Source organism: Watersipora subatra, chromosome 4 (genome assembly GCF_963576615.1).
Source record: "Watersipora subatra chromosome 4, tzWatSuba1.1, whole genome shotgun sequence".
Lineage (NCBI taxonomy): Eukaryota > Metazoa > Bryozoa > Gymnolaemata > Cheilostomatida > Watersiporidae > Watersipora > Watersipora subatra.
The window spans coordinates 45,843,818-45,860,029 of NC_088711.1; the positions used below are offsets into that span (position 1 = coordinate 45,843,818).

At 37.8% G+C, this 16,212-nt stretch overlaps 1 protein-coding gene across 1 annotated transcript in view; it reads right to left on the minus strand.

Moving 5' to 3' along the window:
- Window positions 1–120: 120 nt before the first annotated feature.
- The window catches only part of LOC137393337 (solute carrier family 49 member 4 homolog), a 45,010-nt gene continuing 28,918 nt past the window's right edge, over window positions 121–16,212 (minus strand). Inside the window, exons 5-12 of the mRNA XM_068079844.1 lie at window positions 14,601–14,764; window positions 11,764–11,829; window positions 8,757–8,804; window positions 7,915–8,044; window positions 4,811–4,922; window positions 3,017–3,215; window positions 1,864–2,052; window positions 121–720 (exon numbers count right to left, since the gene is read on the minus strand). Coding sequence (XP_067935945.1) covers window positions 605–720; window positions 1,864–2,052; window positions 3,017–3,215; window positions 4,811–4,922; window positions 7,915–8,044; window positions 8,757–8,804; window positions 11,764–11,829; window positions 14,601–14,764 — 1,024 coding nt within the window. The 3' untranslated portion in view covers window positions 121–604. The remainder of the gene's footprint in view (window positions 721–1,863; window positions 2,053–3,016; window positions 3,216–4,810; window positions 4,923–7,914; window positions 8,045–8,756; window positions 8,805–11,763; window positions 11,830–14,600; window positions 14,765–16,212) is intronic.

Here is a 16,212-nt window from a genome sequence, read left to right on the forward strand (position 1 = left end):
TAGCAAGGCATTCCAATATAAACCCATGCCATGCTGACTATATACATGCATGCGTGTTGCTCAGGACCATAAGTCTAAGACATCAGTTTTAATAGTGGCAATCATAAATGTATTTCTCATATAAAAAACGTAGTTGGATGAGACTTTGCTGACTGCGCTGACAGCAGGAAGATACCATTATATAATTAAATTCTCTCATAGGCAACACCGTAAGCAGCTCCCTAGACTTACTTTTCCAAAAGCTAAATAATGCAATAAATTGTGTTAAAATAGTTGGTTTCTAAAGCATTCGCAAATGACATGCGATTATTTTTCAACAGATAATTTAATGAGAACATAAAAAGAATATAAACCTGTACACAAAATGCGTTTTACGTAAAAGCTGGTCTAAAATATAATTTTATGCACATAAAATAAATGCGAGGAGAGACTAGGATAGTGAAATATGTGGCTATGTTGATGCAAGATATGCTGCAGTTTGCTCTACTTCAAACTAGTTGTTTGAAGTAAAACCTTTCTTGGAAATTCTCAGAGCTAATATTATGCTTATGGAAGATTAGGTAAATAGCATCAGCTAACAAGTGCCTGCAAGTGGCTGGATATGTCAAAGCGTAGAAGTTGACTCTACATCTAATCGTAGGTATTGTTCTTTCATAAGCAAGAGGAAAGGCAGACTCAGCGTGGCTGTACCCATGGTAGCCCATGTCATCCATCTTAAATCTGTAAGCAGAATGACTATTCCTGATTGGCAATGCAGCATCTGAGAAACCGTTTTCAGATAAAACCTAACTGAACTTTATGGTACTAAAGAGCAGCATATCTTAAGCTGTCCGATCAAATACTATTTGCAAAAATGTTGGACACTAATCGACACTAATGTAATAAAAATTTCAACTTAAACTATGAACTAACTGCTTTTAATATTTAAAGTTTCACTTTGAATACTATTTCCAACCATAATGCTGAGCTAAATAAGAAAATCAACTGCAACCTGTAATATAGTGTTTATGTTGGGGTTGTCTTCCCCATCTTAGAACAGTATATGACTGCAGCAAGTAAAATCGCAGTCAATTGATACAAATGCAAGTTGAGTACATGTATCTTAAATGCATAAATGTTTTTGACAGCAGACAACATTTCATTAAGCCCTGTTGCCAAAGTGATTTACAGCTGGCTATAGCCAAAGCCTGCAAATATATTTTTACAGTAGGCTATCCTATATAATTGGTATCAGCATCAAATTATGTGGCGCTAAAATGTAAAAGGCAAGTATGCCCAAAAATAAAAATAGGTATTTATATAATTTCTATAAGTAAATTCCATTTTATCACTGTGTGTCTGCAAGTCCGTGTAAACGCTGCGTTCCCACATATTGCGGCCGATTTTATCCAAACTTCACAAGCGTATGCTCTCTGGCTGCTGCCAGGTCAGCAAAAACATTTGGTTTAAAAACTCTGTATGGTTCCTGAGCACCTGCTTCTTAATCAACCATCAGATTAGAAACTCAAGAATGCACCCTAGCATATGCACCTTAGACAATCGCCTCCAATGAATGCATGCATAGATTATTGTTGTGAAAGCAGTGTTAACAATATGCGTTGAAAATCTACCCGCACGCTGTGGGCTATCCGTTTGAGAATGAAAGAATTTGTGGGCAATGTGAGTCACTACTACCAGGCTCCTACGGCAAACTAACTACTAGACTGTATTACACGAATCCTTCTCAAGCCTTAAATCAATTCTAGATTATTAGGGCTGAGACAGGGTGGAACTGTTGTTGCTGCCAACAAGCAACAGCGAGAACATTCATATCGATATAAGTAGTGCACACGTATGACACGTAATTGATGTATGTCCACACACCTGCAGCTAAAGCAGGTACAAGGAAAAGCCCATAAAAGAGTGGTCCCATCAAGTTGTTGGAGATGGTAATGATAGTCGATGAAATTCCTTCATACGCAGGATAGGTAGTCTCACAGGCTAGCTCATAGCAGAGGGGCGTAACTCCATTAATACATATTGAGAGGACAATACACAGAGCATAAAGAGTACCTAAAAATTATGATTGATGGAAATCAAACTTATTGCAAGAAAGATAAGTAATAAATGGGAGAGTGTTCAGAAGTTGGATAAATTTGGAACATTTTCTGAACTTGCAGTCAGAAATGTTTTGGTTGTGGATTGTGAACTCTTGGTATATGTTTTTTTAACTTAAATCCTGTTGTCTTAACCTAACTACATTATTTCACATAGGGAGAGTTGAAATTGCATAACTATTTAGAAGTTGTCATTCCATACAATGTTTTCTTATTTGAATTTGATTACTATCAGCATCATGCTCTAGTAGCCACAAATGTGCAGAAACTTGCCCTAGTAATAGGTACGTTATAAAGTGTAAAATATGCCAGTAACAGAACTGGGGTCAAACGTCTCACTAAATTCTTTCAAACCGAGGTTTCATGTCGGGCCTAATCAAGACTCACCAATCAAATTTCTACCTCATGTCAAAATCTTTCAACCCAATTGCCATAATGTACATATATGTTTCAAAGTTAAAACCATTTGATTTCTCTTCAGCAACAAATAATTGCTACATTTAGCTCAAAGAATTCAAAGATTTCCATGTTGCATGATGTAATACATGGAGGAACCTATTAAATACTAGCCTTTGCTAAGAGGTTCAACTGCCAACTCTGCTGGGTTAGAGTCAATTTTGCAGATTGTTGACCATCGGCGCACAACAATATCTTATGTTATCATGCCTCCAGTTTCTTTGTGTGCATTTAGGATTGATAGGAACTTATTTATTTGTACAAAGGCTGTTTTAAATTAACTCTATGTGCTATAAATAAAAATACACTAAAATAACTAAAAATGAATTAATCATGCATGAAAAATAAATAATAGTGAAAGTGAATTATATACCATTTTTTAAAGCTAATATTACAGCAAGAACTGCCTCCTCTAAGCACTAGGTGTAAATGCACTTTCAACAATCAGAACAGAGATGACTCACCATCAACAAAGTGTGACGGCAGCACGAGGAAGCCCTGTTGTATGCAGCCTAGCACGGCAAGCAGCAGCACAGCGCCGATAGTTAAACATATAATAACTTTCTTTGAACTCCTTTTGAACTTGTTCATGATGAAGGAGATCAAAATTGAGCTACTGCAACCAATGATTGTGGAGGTGAATCCTATCCAACCTGTTGTGGTCTTGTAAAAAGAGTAAATGGCATGCTTATGAATATCCATCTATATATAAATCTAAGTGTCTGTTTGTCTGATTAAACGTCTGTCATTTGCGTGTCCACAATTACAAGCACAAGCTGGCTTCAGACTGACAGATGTGGTTCTTATTATAGTAAAGATTTAGACTAGTTTAAGTTAGCAGCTCAAGTTACTCCAATTGATTGGGTAAAGAAATTTTCAGTGCAAAGGCTGTTTTATTACTCGGGCAAAGCCAGATATTCACCTAGCACATATACAGTCCTCTCTTGTGAGATACAAATAGTATGGACTTGTACCAGCTTTAAAAATTTCCAGAAAGCTACACATATTTATATAAATAAACTATTAGCATTTATTACAGTCACAAAAAGTTTGGCAACAGTCCAAGAAAGTTTAAACTGCTGTATTCTTTATAAGATAATTACACAGTTTATTTGAACAAGCAATTTGTTTTCAAATTTACGAAACCTAAAAAATGGTTATACTTACGAAAATTTAAGACACATGTTTGAGGATAACTCAAAACGGAATTAAAAAACCCACAATGAAATTTAAAAACCCAGAATGAAAAAAAACAAGAATGCAATTAAAAAAAACTATTTCAAAACAACCTAGATAAATTTTTAACAGCAACCCAGGATGAAACTTGAAGAAAATCAGTAGCTTTGATATATCATATTACATATAACTCTTTGCTATATCATATTACATATAACTCTTTGCTATATCATATTACATATAACTCGGGGGGGGGGGGGGGGGGGGGGTGGTGATCTATATTGATGCTAACTGAAATGGAGAGAGCAGCTTTTAATTGTTAATTTAGTCGCATTCAGTTTTCAACTTGAAGCTGACATGAAATTACCTGTTACAACAGAAACTAAAGTACAAAAGTAGCTAAATAAAGTTGTGTACAACAAATATATTTCACAAGGATAAAAACTACCCTTGTGAAAATCTTTTAACACAAAAGGATAGAAAAAAATGATTGGAAAATGTTGAACAGAGTTGTGAAAGTGAGAAACACTCATGGGTAGAAATGAGCACTACCTAGCACAGTAGAACACAGGGATACGGCATTTATCTGTTCGGTTGCGATCGTGAGGTGAAATCATTGTATGGCAGAGCCTCGTAACGCCTATGCTTTCTTACGCTTCTATTTCAGAGAAATACCTACATGTTTGTAAATAAGACTGTTTCTGGCAACTATTCATAATATTTATAGAATGGCAGGCATTGCGGGAGGATTTGGGCTTGACATATCGGCACACTTTACGGCCTTACAGTAAAGCAGAAACAATAGCCAGGGGCCAGAAACACGGCATATTTCACACTATAATCTGCAAAGCGTATCCTAAGGCCACCGTAACCCAAGGTTCTACCGCATTATCAGACTTCCATAACACCACAATGACAAAAAATACATACATCGATAAAAGGTAAAAGTAAAGAAAACCTGGTTACCTAGTTACCTACCTTACCCAGTTTGCTAACCTGCTGAGAGAACAACACAGTAAGGCTTGTGCTATGTACTGCATGTATGACTGTCGGATAGACAAGAGGAATAGTAAGATGCCTACCTCGCTGACACCAAGAGATTTGGTAAAGTTGACAGCAAAGAGTGGAACCCATGAATAGTAAGCCCCGTTAATAAGGTTATAGGTCACGTTTATCAGCCAGAATTGTGGGGTTCTAAATAAAAGTCATGCAAGCATACATTTACAGCACAGCGAAACTTATCTTTCTATAGATTTCATAAAGAAGTGCTCAGCTACTAACATCTACTGTCAGGGCAGACTAACATCTACTGTGAGGGCAGACTAACATCTACTGTCAGGGCAGACTAACATCTACTGTGAGGGCAGACTAACATCTACTGTCAGGGCAGACTAACATCTACTGTCAGGGCAGGCTAACATCTACTGTCAGGGCAGACTAACATCTACTGTGAGGGCAGACTAACATCTACTGTCAGGGCAGACTAACATCTACTGTCAGGGCAGACTAACACCTACAGTTAGGGCAGACTAACATCGACAGTTAAGGCAGACTAACACCTACTGTGAGGGCAGACTAACATCTACTGTCAGGGCAGACTAACATCTACTGTCAGGGCAGACTAACATCTACAATTAGGGCAGACTAACACCTACTGTGAGGGCAGACTAACATCTACTGTCAAGGCAGACTAACATCTACAGTTAGGGCAGACTAACATCTACAGTTAGGGCAGACTAACATCTACAATTAGGGCAGACTAACACCTACTGTGAGGGCAGACTAACATCTACTGTCAAGGCAGACTAACATCTACAGTTAGGGCAGACTAACATCTACAGTTAAGGCAGACTAACATCTACAGTTAGGGCAGACTAACATCTACAGTTAGGGCAGACTAACATCTACTGTCAAGGCAGACTAACCTAAAACACTAATCAGCAAAAGGTTTATTCCAAGAAGAAATATTGAGCTGCCGAAAATGAGCATCAGGTCTTTATTCGAAATATATATGTTATCTGAAATGTTGACCTTTTCTTCTTTACAAATCAGTTTTTCGGTGTTGCTCCTCAGGTGGCTTTGTTCGATATATATATATATATATAAATATATATATATTTTGAACAGAGACAACTGACAAGCGACACCGGAAAACAAAGTTGCACAGAAGAAAATTTCGACTTTTCAGAGAATGACAAAAATACCTAGACAATGACAAGAAATTCTGGCCTCATGTAACCATCTAGTGGAGCTAAGATGTCATGTAACACCTAGTGGAGCTAAGACCTCATGTAACCACCTAGTGGAGCTAAGACCTCATGTAACCAACTAGTGGAGCTAAGACCTCATGTAACCACCTAGTGGAGCTAAGACCTTATGTAACCAACTAGTGGAGCTAGGACCTCATGTAACACCTAGTGTAGCTAGGACCTCATGTAATCACCTAATGGAGCTAGGATCTCATGTAACCACCTAGTGAAGCTAAGACCTCATGTAACACCTAGTGGAGCTAGGACCTCATGTAACCAACTAGTGGAGCTAAGACCTTATGTAACACCTAGTGGAGCTAAGACCTCATGTAACCACCTAGTGGAGCTAGGACCTCATGTAACATCTACTGGAGCTAAGACCTCATGTAACACCTAGTGGAGCTAGGATCTCATGTAATCACCTAGTGAAGCTAAGACGTCATGTAACCACCTAGTGGAGCTAGGACCTCATGTAACACTTACTGGAGCTAAGACCTCATGTAACCACCTAGTGGAGCTAGGATCTCATGTAATCACCTAGTGAAGCTAAGACCTCATGTAACCACCTAGTGAAGCTAAGACCTCATGTAACACCTAGTGGAGCTAAGACCTCATGTAACACCTAGTGGAGCTAAGGCCTTATGTAACACCTAGTGGAATAAAAGGCCTTATGTAACACCTGGTGGAGCTAGGACCTCATGTAATCACCTAGTGGAGCTAGGACCTCATGTAACCACCTAGTGGAGCTAAGACCTCATGTAACACCTAGTGGAGCTAAGACCTTATGTAACCAACTAGTGGAGCTAGGACCTCATGTAACACCTAGTGTAGCTAGGACCTCATGTAATCACCTAGTGGAGCTAGGATCTCATGTAACCACCTAGTGAAGCTAAGACCTCATGTAACACCTAGTGGAGCTAGGACCTCATGTAACCACCTAGTGGAGCTAGGACCTCATGTAACCAACTAGTGGAGCTAAGACCTTATGTAACACCTAGTGGAGCTAAGACCTCATGTAACCACCTAGTGGAGCTAGGATCTCATGTAATCACCTAGTGAAGCTAAGACGTCATGTAACCACCTAGTGGAGCTAGGACCTCATGTAACACTTACTGGACTTAAGACCTCATGTAACCACCTAGTGGAGCTAGGATCTCATGTAATCACCTAGTGAAGCTAAGACCTCATGTAACCACCTAGTGAAGCTAAGACCTCATGTAACACCTAGTGGAGCTAAGACCTCATGTAACACCTAGTGGAGCTAAGACCTCATGTAACCACCTAGTGAAGCTAAGACCTCATGTAACCACCTAGTGGAGCTAGGACCTCATGTAACACTTACTGGACTTAAGACCTCATGTAACCACCCAGTGGAGCTAGGATCTCATGTAATCACCTAGTGAAGCTAAGACCTCATGTAACCACCTAGTGGAGCTAAGGCCTCATGTAACACCTAGTGGAGCTAGGACCTCATGTAACCACCTAGTGAAGCTAAGACCTCATGTAACCATCTAGCGGAGCGAGGAACTCATGTAACCACCTAGTGGAGCTAAGACCTCATTTCATCAAGGAAATGCTGCACAAAGAAATCAACGCTTTTCAGTTTTGCAAAGCAAAGGTAAGCAAAATTGTAGATATCTGACATTCATTTCTCTATAGCTGCAATTGGAGCAACCAACAATACCACATATGACAGGCTATCTAATGTTAAGTTGAACTGTAACAGCTTTGTGCTTTAATATGTTGTCTAAACAAATGGCAGATAATTTACAGTCCAGCACTCGCGGAATGATGTCACAAGAAACAAAGAATACAATCAAAAGTTGTATGTTAACACATTAAATACTCAAAGGAAAACAATAGCAAATAGATATCAGAAAGAAAAACTTGTGGTTTACGAAAGCTAAGGAAAGGCAACTCCATATATAGCTACTCACCTTACCACCTTTTTCAAGCTGACCCAGAATTCAGTTCTACCTTTGGTCTGAGATACATTAGCAGGTTTAGGAGGTCGAGAGGGGAAGTATGTCATGACCATTATAAAGCAAGCAACGGCCAGCGCAGAATCTGAAAGCAATAAATCGAATCACCATTGACTATTATCAATTAGAATGGTGTCTTTCCCTTATCAGGCAGGAGAGTGGGTTCGCAAAAATGCTACTATATGAAGAAGCACTCTTTCACTATTGACTACTCAAATACTGTGACAGGCACTATTTTTGCCACTTTTTCTGATGTGTTTCATAATCTGCTAACAACCTCCAGGTAAATATAGAGAGTGGATAACCTGGTTGATAAACATCACCAGGGCCATATTTTAAGTTTATTTGCACTGTAAGGTGATAGAAAAGAAATATATAAGAACTTTTTATTTAATATCCGAAACTTTTACTTTTCATGCAAGATCTAAACTTCGTAGATTGCAAATAAGATTAGTGAGCTGCTTGAAAAATGCCTAAAGATTTGTTGTTTTTTATGAAATCAGGTAGAATTTGAATGAATTGGCCAAGAACATGTTACAATTGATAATTACAAGAAAATTTAAAAGATATCTTTTCGTTTAGTTTAACCAAAGCTAGGAAAGCACATGGAGTCCTTGTGTATCACTATGTCATATTTAACAACTATATCTTTAATTTAAGCTAATGGTGGTCTGTAGTAATCACTAATTACTATTCCTTTTGGTAAACACATTTCATTATTTTTATCGCATATTATTTGTTAGAGACCTCAATCAGATGAAATCACTTGATAACACGGCGTAGTTTGGAACACTCACCGAAATACACCACATTCTGGAGCCCAAGCCGTAGGCTTTCTTTATAACCTACAATATGTGCAAAGATAAGCTGATCACATACTAGTATCACCTTGTGGAACCATAACTTAGGAGATAACGTTATCAGCGAGATATGAAGTGAACTTGAACTGACCTTAACACAGTCAATAACTGGAAGGAAAATGGAAGAGATTTTACATAATCTCCAACTGAGTAAAGTGCAGCATCACAAAGTCGAATTGTTGAAAACTGGACTAATTGTTCTGAATTTAATTGGTTGACTGAATTGACACAATTGGTTGACTGAATTGACAGAATTGGTTGACTGAATTGGCAGACTGAATTGACACAATTGGTTGACTGAATTGACAGAATTGGTTGACTGAATTGGCAGAAATGGTTGACTGAATTGACAGAATTGGTTGACAGAATTGAAACAATTAGTTGACTGAATTGACAGAATTGGTTGACTGAATTGACACATCTGGTTGACTGAGTTGACAGAATTGGTTGGCTGAATTGACAGAATTGGTTGACTGAATTGACACATCTGGTTGACTGAATTGACAGAATTGGTTGACTGAATTGGCAGAATTGGTTGACTGAATTGACAGAATTGGTTGACTGAATTGACACAATTGGTTGACTGAGTTGACAGAATTGGTTGACTGAATTGACAGAATTGGTTGACTGAATTGACAGAATTGGTTGACAGAATTGACACAATTAGTTGACTGAATTGACAGAATTGGTTGACTGAATTGACACATCTGGTTGACTGAGTTGACAGAATTGGTTGACTGAATTGACAGAATTAGTTGACTGAATTGACAGAATTGGTTGACTGAATTGACAGAATTGGTTGACTGAATTGACACAATTGGTTGACTGAATTTACTTTCAAACCATAATTAAGGTGCGGCCACACGTAATAAAAGTATCACCGCGATATGACTTTATACATACGATGCAACTGCCTAAATGCGCTAAAGATAGCGACTGTTTTTACGACGAAGCTTTTGCTGCATAAAAAGAAATTATTATTATTGAAAAAGAAACAATTTATAGCTACTAAAACATTTAAAAGAAATTACTGGATACACGATGAGAAGTTCCTGCCATGGTGAACCAACGAGAGAGAACCAACAATAGCGCATATAGGCAGTTGCATCGTATGTATAAAGTCATATAGCGGTTATACTTTTATTGCGTGTCGTCGTACGTGTCTTGGACTATACCACTTGTCAAAGCTACTAGAGTCGTGCTCGCTAAAAAAAATTGGTTAGCCAATTAAAAGCGTTTCGTTGACGAATTCGGTGTGCATGCACAGCTCAGACGATTATGGGATATTCGGCCTAATAAATCTGTGAATTTTGTGAAACTCGTGAATTCGGTCAGAATGAACGAATAATTCGTTACGTGTGGCCGGACAAATAATGACCAATAATGACCTTTCAATAACCAGCCACATGATGAAAATATGTCAAACAAAATTTCACAGATTCTGAGGTAACACACCGTGTTGTACTGTGTGTACACTGTACAGTATATTGTGTTGTAAAGCCTGATCAAAATGAGCTATACTAATTTCCATGCAGCGATAGTGTAGTGACACCTGGGTAGGCCAGTGGCGAAGTGCTAAGCCGACAAGCAGATCACGTTCCCATTGGGACGCTATACTAGAGTGATGGTTGTGTGATGCTTTATGTCAAGACATACGCCTGCATATGAACCAACAGAAAAACAAGGCATATGTGCATGCACAAGTGTGATGCTATGGTCGCTAAGGCCTCTTCCATGGTACAAGGTACAAAGGTGGTACACTGAATTGTGACAGAATAAGAGCTACACAACTGTTTCCATGATGGCATTGCAGCGCCACATGGGGCTGTGGCACTACACTATCACTGTGTGAAAACATAAGAGCATCAACCACTCAGTCATTGTCAAAGTGGGTGAGCAACTGGTGAATGATTCTATGAGAAAACATTGGTAAAGAGTTGTCACCACTTAGTTTACATAGCAGTTTTGTACATGACAGCATTCCAACTTTCCTTTGTAATCAGGATTGACATACCAAATTTTTGGGAGCCAAAAGAAATATTGAAGCACCGATGTTACATAATTGTGATAGAAAACAAGCTGAATAACAACCTACAATGTATACTAAAGCAATCTAATAACATAAGCTCTATGTAATATTTCTAAGTATTAAAATTTATTGGTGGTTAAGGATAGTTTAATTGAAGAAGTCCTGAGTACGCATTATTACAAATGTAATTTACTTTAAGCCTCAAAACTGTTTTTAAAAAAATACAGTTTCAAATATAATAGTAACAAATTTGATCAACACGAATTAGAAGGAAATGAGCAATTGGAGCCTGTGTACCATGCTACTGTGGATACCAACTGAGCCTTCTACTGCATGCTACAGTAGATACCATTGCAGCCTGTGTACCATGCTAGTGTGGATACCATTGCAGCATGTGTACCATGCTAGTGTGGAAAGCATTTGAAGCATGTGAACCTTGCTAGTGTGGATACCAACTGAAGCCTGTGTAATATGCCAGCGATGAAACTAACTGAAGCCTGTGTACCACGTTTGTGTTGATACCAATTGAAGTCTGTGTACCATGTTGGTGTAGATACCAATTGAAGTCTGTGTACCATGTTTGTGTTGATACCAATTGAAGTCTGTGTACCATGTTGGTGTAGATACCAATTGAAGCCGTTGAACCATACTACATAAATACTAATTGAACCCTGAGTACCATACTAAAGTAGCTAACAAAGGCTTAGTTCCTGAGAACCAGACTCTTAAACACCCACCAGCAGGCTATCTTATTCAAGATGAAAAAATCCCAGGCTAACCCCTAGTACTGTAGCAGACAGGTTAGGTAAACAAACACCAACCAAGATAGAAACCATAATACATAAGAATTACACTTATAGCTATGAATACAAAATTGACCTGCAAGTTGATGAAACTGCTAGGTTATCTTATTACCTGCTGACAGTTGGTTCCTGTGCTTTATATCATAGGCTGTTACATTGGCACCACTTATATATGGACCTAAAATCAAAGGAGATATCTTTACTTCTAGACACACTTATATTGATGTAGTTTATCCTAGGAATATTATCCAATAGTGTTTTAATTTGAAGGGCATACACGTACATATGCTAATTCATCGGCAGCACTGCCACAACTCTCAAGTGGAAGTTGCACAGATGCCAAGATGACAGGGAACATCTGCTTCATATCTGAAGTGTCTGTATTTGTGAGGAGTGCGTTAGTATTACTAGCTTCTGATTGGTTGATATTGATAGCAGTGAGCGCATACATATTTTGTGCTTTGAGACAAACTTACAAGAAATGATCAGCCACCATAACAACAATTATTTATCGGAGCCTACCGTAAAACCTCTATTTGAACGCCATGGAGCTCTATTTTTCAACCCTTCCCCCTTAATGGCATCTTATTATAGGTGATGTTCAACTAGAGTGTGGCATTGTATTTTTCAAATAGCTCGGCAAAGTTTTGGGAAGATACATTTAACCTTTTTACGAGCAAAGCGAATGACACCTACATTTTGAACTCATCTTCGGGCAGAGCGACATAACCCTTTTAGATGTAAAAAACCTGCTATAACTTACCTCCATCTTGTCGACCTCTAAGAAAATATGCATGTGGAAAGTGAGAAATATCTCTACCAGTTGATATCTATTGCTTGCAATTAACCTATGATAATCTTATAACCCACATTGCAATTTGTTGGAGGTTTTAATTATTTCAAATTTAAGCGTATTTTGTTTTATAATTAAATTTAACAATGTTGCATAAAAGCTCATCGCAGTCATTGATATGTTTGCTACAATTTGCAGCCAAAACTAGCTTTTTATGTGCAATAGAAGATGAGTTATGAGAGTCGATCCATCGGTAGCCGAGTTTAGATGACAACAATGATGCTATCAAATAATATGCCATATATCTGTAAATTTATAAGCTATATAATAATAATAATAATCTATCAAATGCTACAAATATATATAAAAACAAGTGACATAAACAAACCAAAAATTTATACAGTGAAACACGGATAACTCAAACATCAAGAGACCGAGAAAAAGTGTTCGAGTTATTATCTTAGAGTGTTCAAGTTATCAGGACAGTCATAAGTGCATGTACATGTATTTATCAGTAGATGCATGTACATATACAAACTATATATCAATCAAAAGCATAGATTGCTTGTTGCAAGTTAAAGGGTCTCTCGTGTGAAGTTTTAAATATTTTTAATCAGAAAGTATAATAGATATTTTACTATCACTTGAGATTTGTTTGTTGCTTTAGGTGATGTGACTGCCAGGACGTTCTCAGATTAAAATTGGCAAAACTTCATCGCGGTTAAAACGCTCAGAAAAAATACATACGTATTTTTCTATCGAGCGTTTTAACCAAGATCAATTTTGCAGTAAGTCAGTTATTACAAAACTGCTTTACTATTAAAAACCCATTATCAATTTTGCCGATATCACTTTAAAGTTATCCAAATTTTACCTCGCTTTTTTTGCTTTCGGAGGGCTTATCGCTAAGCGGATGTTTGGTAAAATTTGATTTTTGCAAACCTTTAGAAAAGTCGTTAATGAAAATATTTGCCGATGTTGGTAATAACGAGGCCTAAGAACTACTAAAAGTCGATGTTTATCTCTATGGCTTAGAATAAAGTGATATTTTAAAGCGATAGTAACAACCGTCTCGGTAGCCGTTTGGCAAAAAACTGTTCGAGTTAACGGAGTTTCGGTCGAGTTATCTAAAGCCATTTATCATTGCGTGGGAACGGACCAAGCAAATCCATTTGAGTTAACCATGTGTTCGATATATCCGAGGGCGATTTATCCGAGTTTCTCTGTATTTTTGAAACAAAAATACAGTGAAATAAATATATTTGAAACAAAAATATTTGCATTGTTTGCGCAACTAGTTGCATTCAGAATGCTGATTTCGTTTCGGACAAATTTCATCTTCTTCTGGGTATTAAATACCTTCAACAGTTTCTTCTGATCAGAACTCTTCTTCTGTACTGCTGCACTAGATGTAGTTGATAATAGCGTCCAAACAAAGGTTGTAGCGCAGCAAAACCGTTACTCGTCGCAGTTCAGAAAGTTTTAGTCACGTGCATAGCTTGCATGCTCAGCACAAGTTGTAGCCACACAATATTTGTACAGATTCTATCGTAATTACAAACCGTTTTTCATATACATCCAAGTATCAAGACCGCATAAAACAAGGATAATACTATTAGCCTGATACAATTATCAATTATTTCTATGGTGTTGCTTTCAAACTTTAAAAAAAGCTGTAAAACTTTGAGGTCAAAAAACGAATTTTGATACGAACAACAACCCGGAAAAAATTAATGGTTGTTGATGTAACCAAGTTACTAATAGTACTATTTTGTGAACATTTTTCTACTGATTGCTTGCTACTTTGGGCTCATAAGGAATATCAGAAGTCAAATGGAGGTGGCGTTCTATTGAAGGGTAGCGCTCTATTTTTCAACCTTTCTCCTATAGCAGCGGTCAAATAGAGGTGAAATTCAAATAGAGGTGGCATTCAAATTAAGGTAGCGTTCAAATAGAGATTTTACAGTAAGTTACTCCAATCCGCTGGGTTATTATTTAATTATCTGTGCAATGCTAGCATTCAGCATTATGGCAGCATGTGATGGCAGCATTAGACTTGCATTGCTAACATCAATGACGATAACAGACGAGTTCGAAACTGATGTAAGTGTGAGTAAATGTAGATGGATGAGAGCAACTGTAATGAAGAGACATACCCGTAATGAACGGTACACCAACTCCGATATACGAAGACATGGTCATCGCTGCCGTGGCTGTCACCTGCTCAGACACTGGAAACCACATCACAGAGACTATCGTGGCCACGTTGAATGTGGCACTAGCAACAACACCACATGATAGTGAACCAATCACAGTTAACCTAAAATATAGAGCTACATAAGTCCGTATAAACTGAGCAAGCAAGGAAGCAACAATTATGGGTTAGCTAGCTACATTCCCAGCGTTGCACGGGTAATAAAATACTTACCCAATGAATTTTCAAGTAAGTTAGTGTAAAATCTCTATTCGAACACCACCTTTATTTGAACACCACCTCTATTTGACCACCACTATAGGGCCCTGGGGTTTCACTCTAAACTTTCATCCCAATATCTCGACGAAAAAACCATGTTTTAGGGGTGTTTTTTATGGTTAGGATATGTTTTTTAGTTTGGTGTAGTGGATAGGGGCCAAACGAGAGTAGGAGCAGTGATTGAGCCAAAAAAGGAAGCAATTAGTCTGTGGTGATGAAGTGATGAGGGGTGGTTTTTTATTAATGTTTAAGTCAGTGGAAAGGGTGCATTTTATAACATCTTAGACTAGCCCTTGGGGATGAATAGGAGAGAGTGAAACCCCTGGGCTATAAGGTCGATGATAACAATGTTCACGCTATCTCAAACCCATCCGCGCTTGCATCAGCAAATACTCCGTGGCGTAGTTTTCTCATTTTTCTTTTTAATTTTTCGCGAAGAAACCTCTTTATTCTCGCACTCTTGAATCAAATACTAATCTTGTAGCGATTATCATAAACAGAAATAAATAAATCACGCTATCAGAGACCGCAAATTACTATCGCTGAAATGGTTCACAGGCAGTCGTCGATACTCGGCGAAATATTGGGAGAGTTTAACAACTGTAAACCTTCCCGACATATCCGCGTCGCTTTGTTGATGCCACCGGTTGATGGTTCACATAGTTCGGCGATATAGTGTGAACCAGCCTTAAAAGAGAAATGTTGAAAAATAGAGCGCCACCTTTTAATTAAACGTCGCCTCTATTTGACCTTCGACATTCTTTATGAACCGATAATAGCAAGTGTTCAGTAGAAAACTGTCCACAAAATGGTACTAATTTATACTAACCCCAAACGCTTCTAGTGTGAGTATTTTTCCCAATATAATTAATGTGATTACAATCATTCATCACTATGGTCAGGTGAATGATTGTAGTTTAGTGGTTTAGATTGCTGGTATTCAAACCTGGAGGTACAGAGATCAAATCCCATGCAAAGCGGATCGTTTTACTGCTAGATTTTATTCGCTATTACTGGATACAGGGAGGAGAAACAAAAGACAAACGCTGAGATACGGAATGATTAGAAGAGATATCAAATAATGTTATTATTGGAGTAGCAAGAAAATAACTGATAATGAAAATTATAATGGCCTAGATGACATTTCTATATACCTACTCCAGCTGCTACATCTATTGTACATTTATTAGGTCTAAATATCTACTCCAGATGACACCTATTGTATGTTTATTATGTCTGCATATCTACTCCAGATGATACCTCTATTGTGTTTATTACGTCTATATACCTACCCC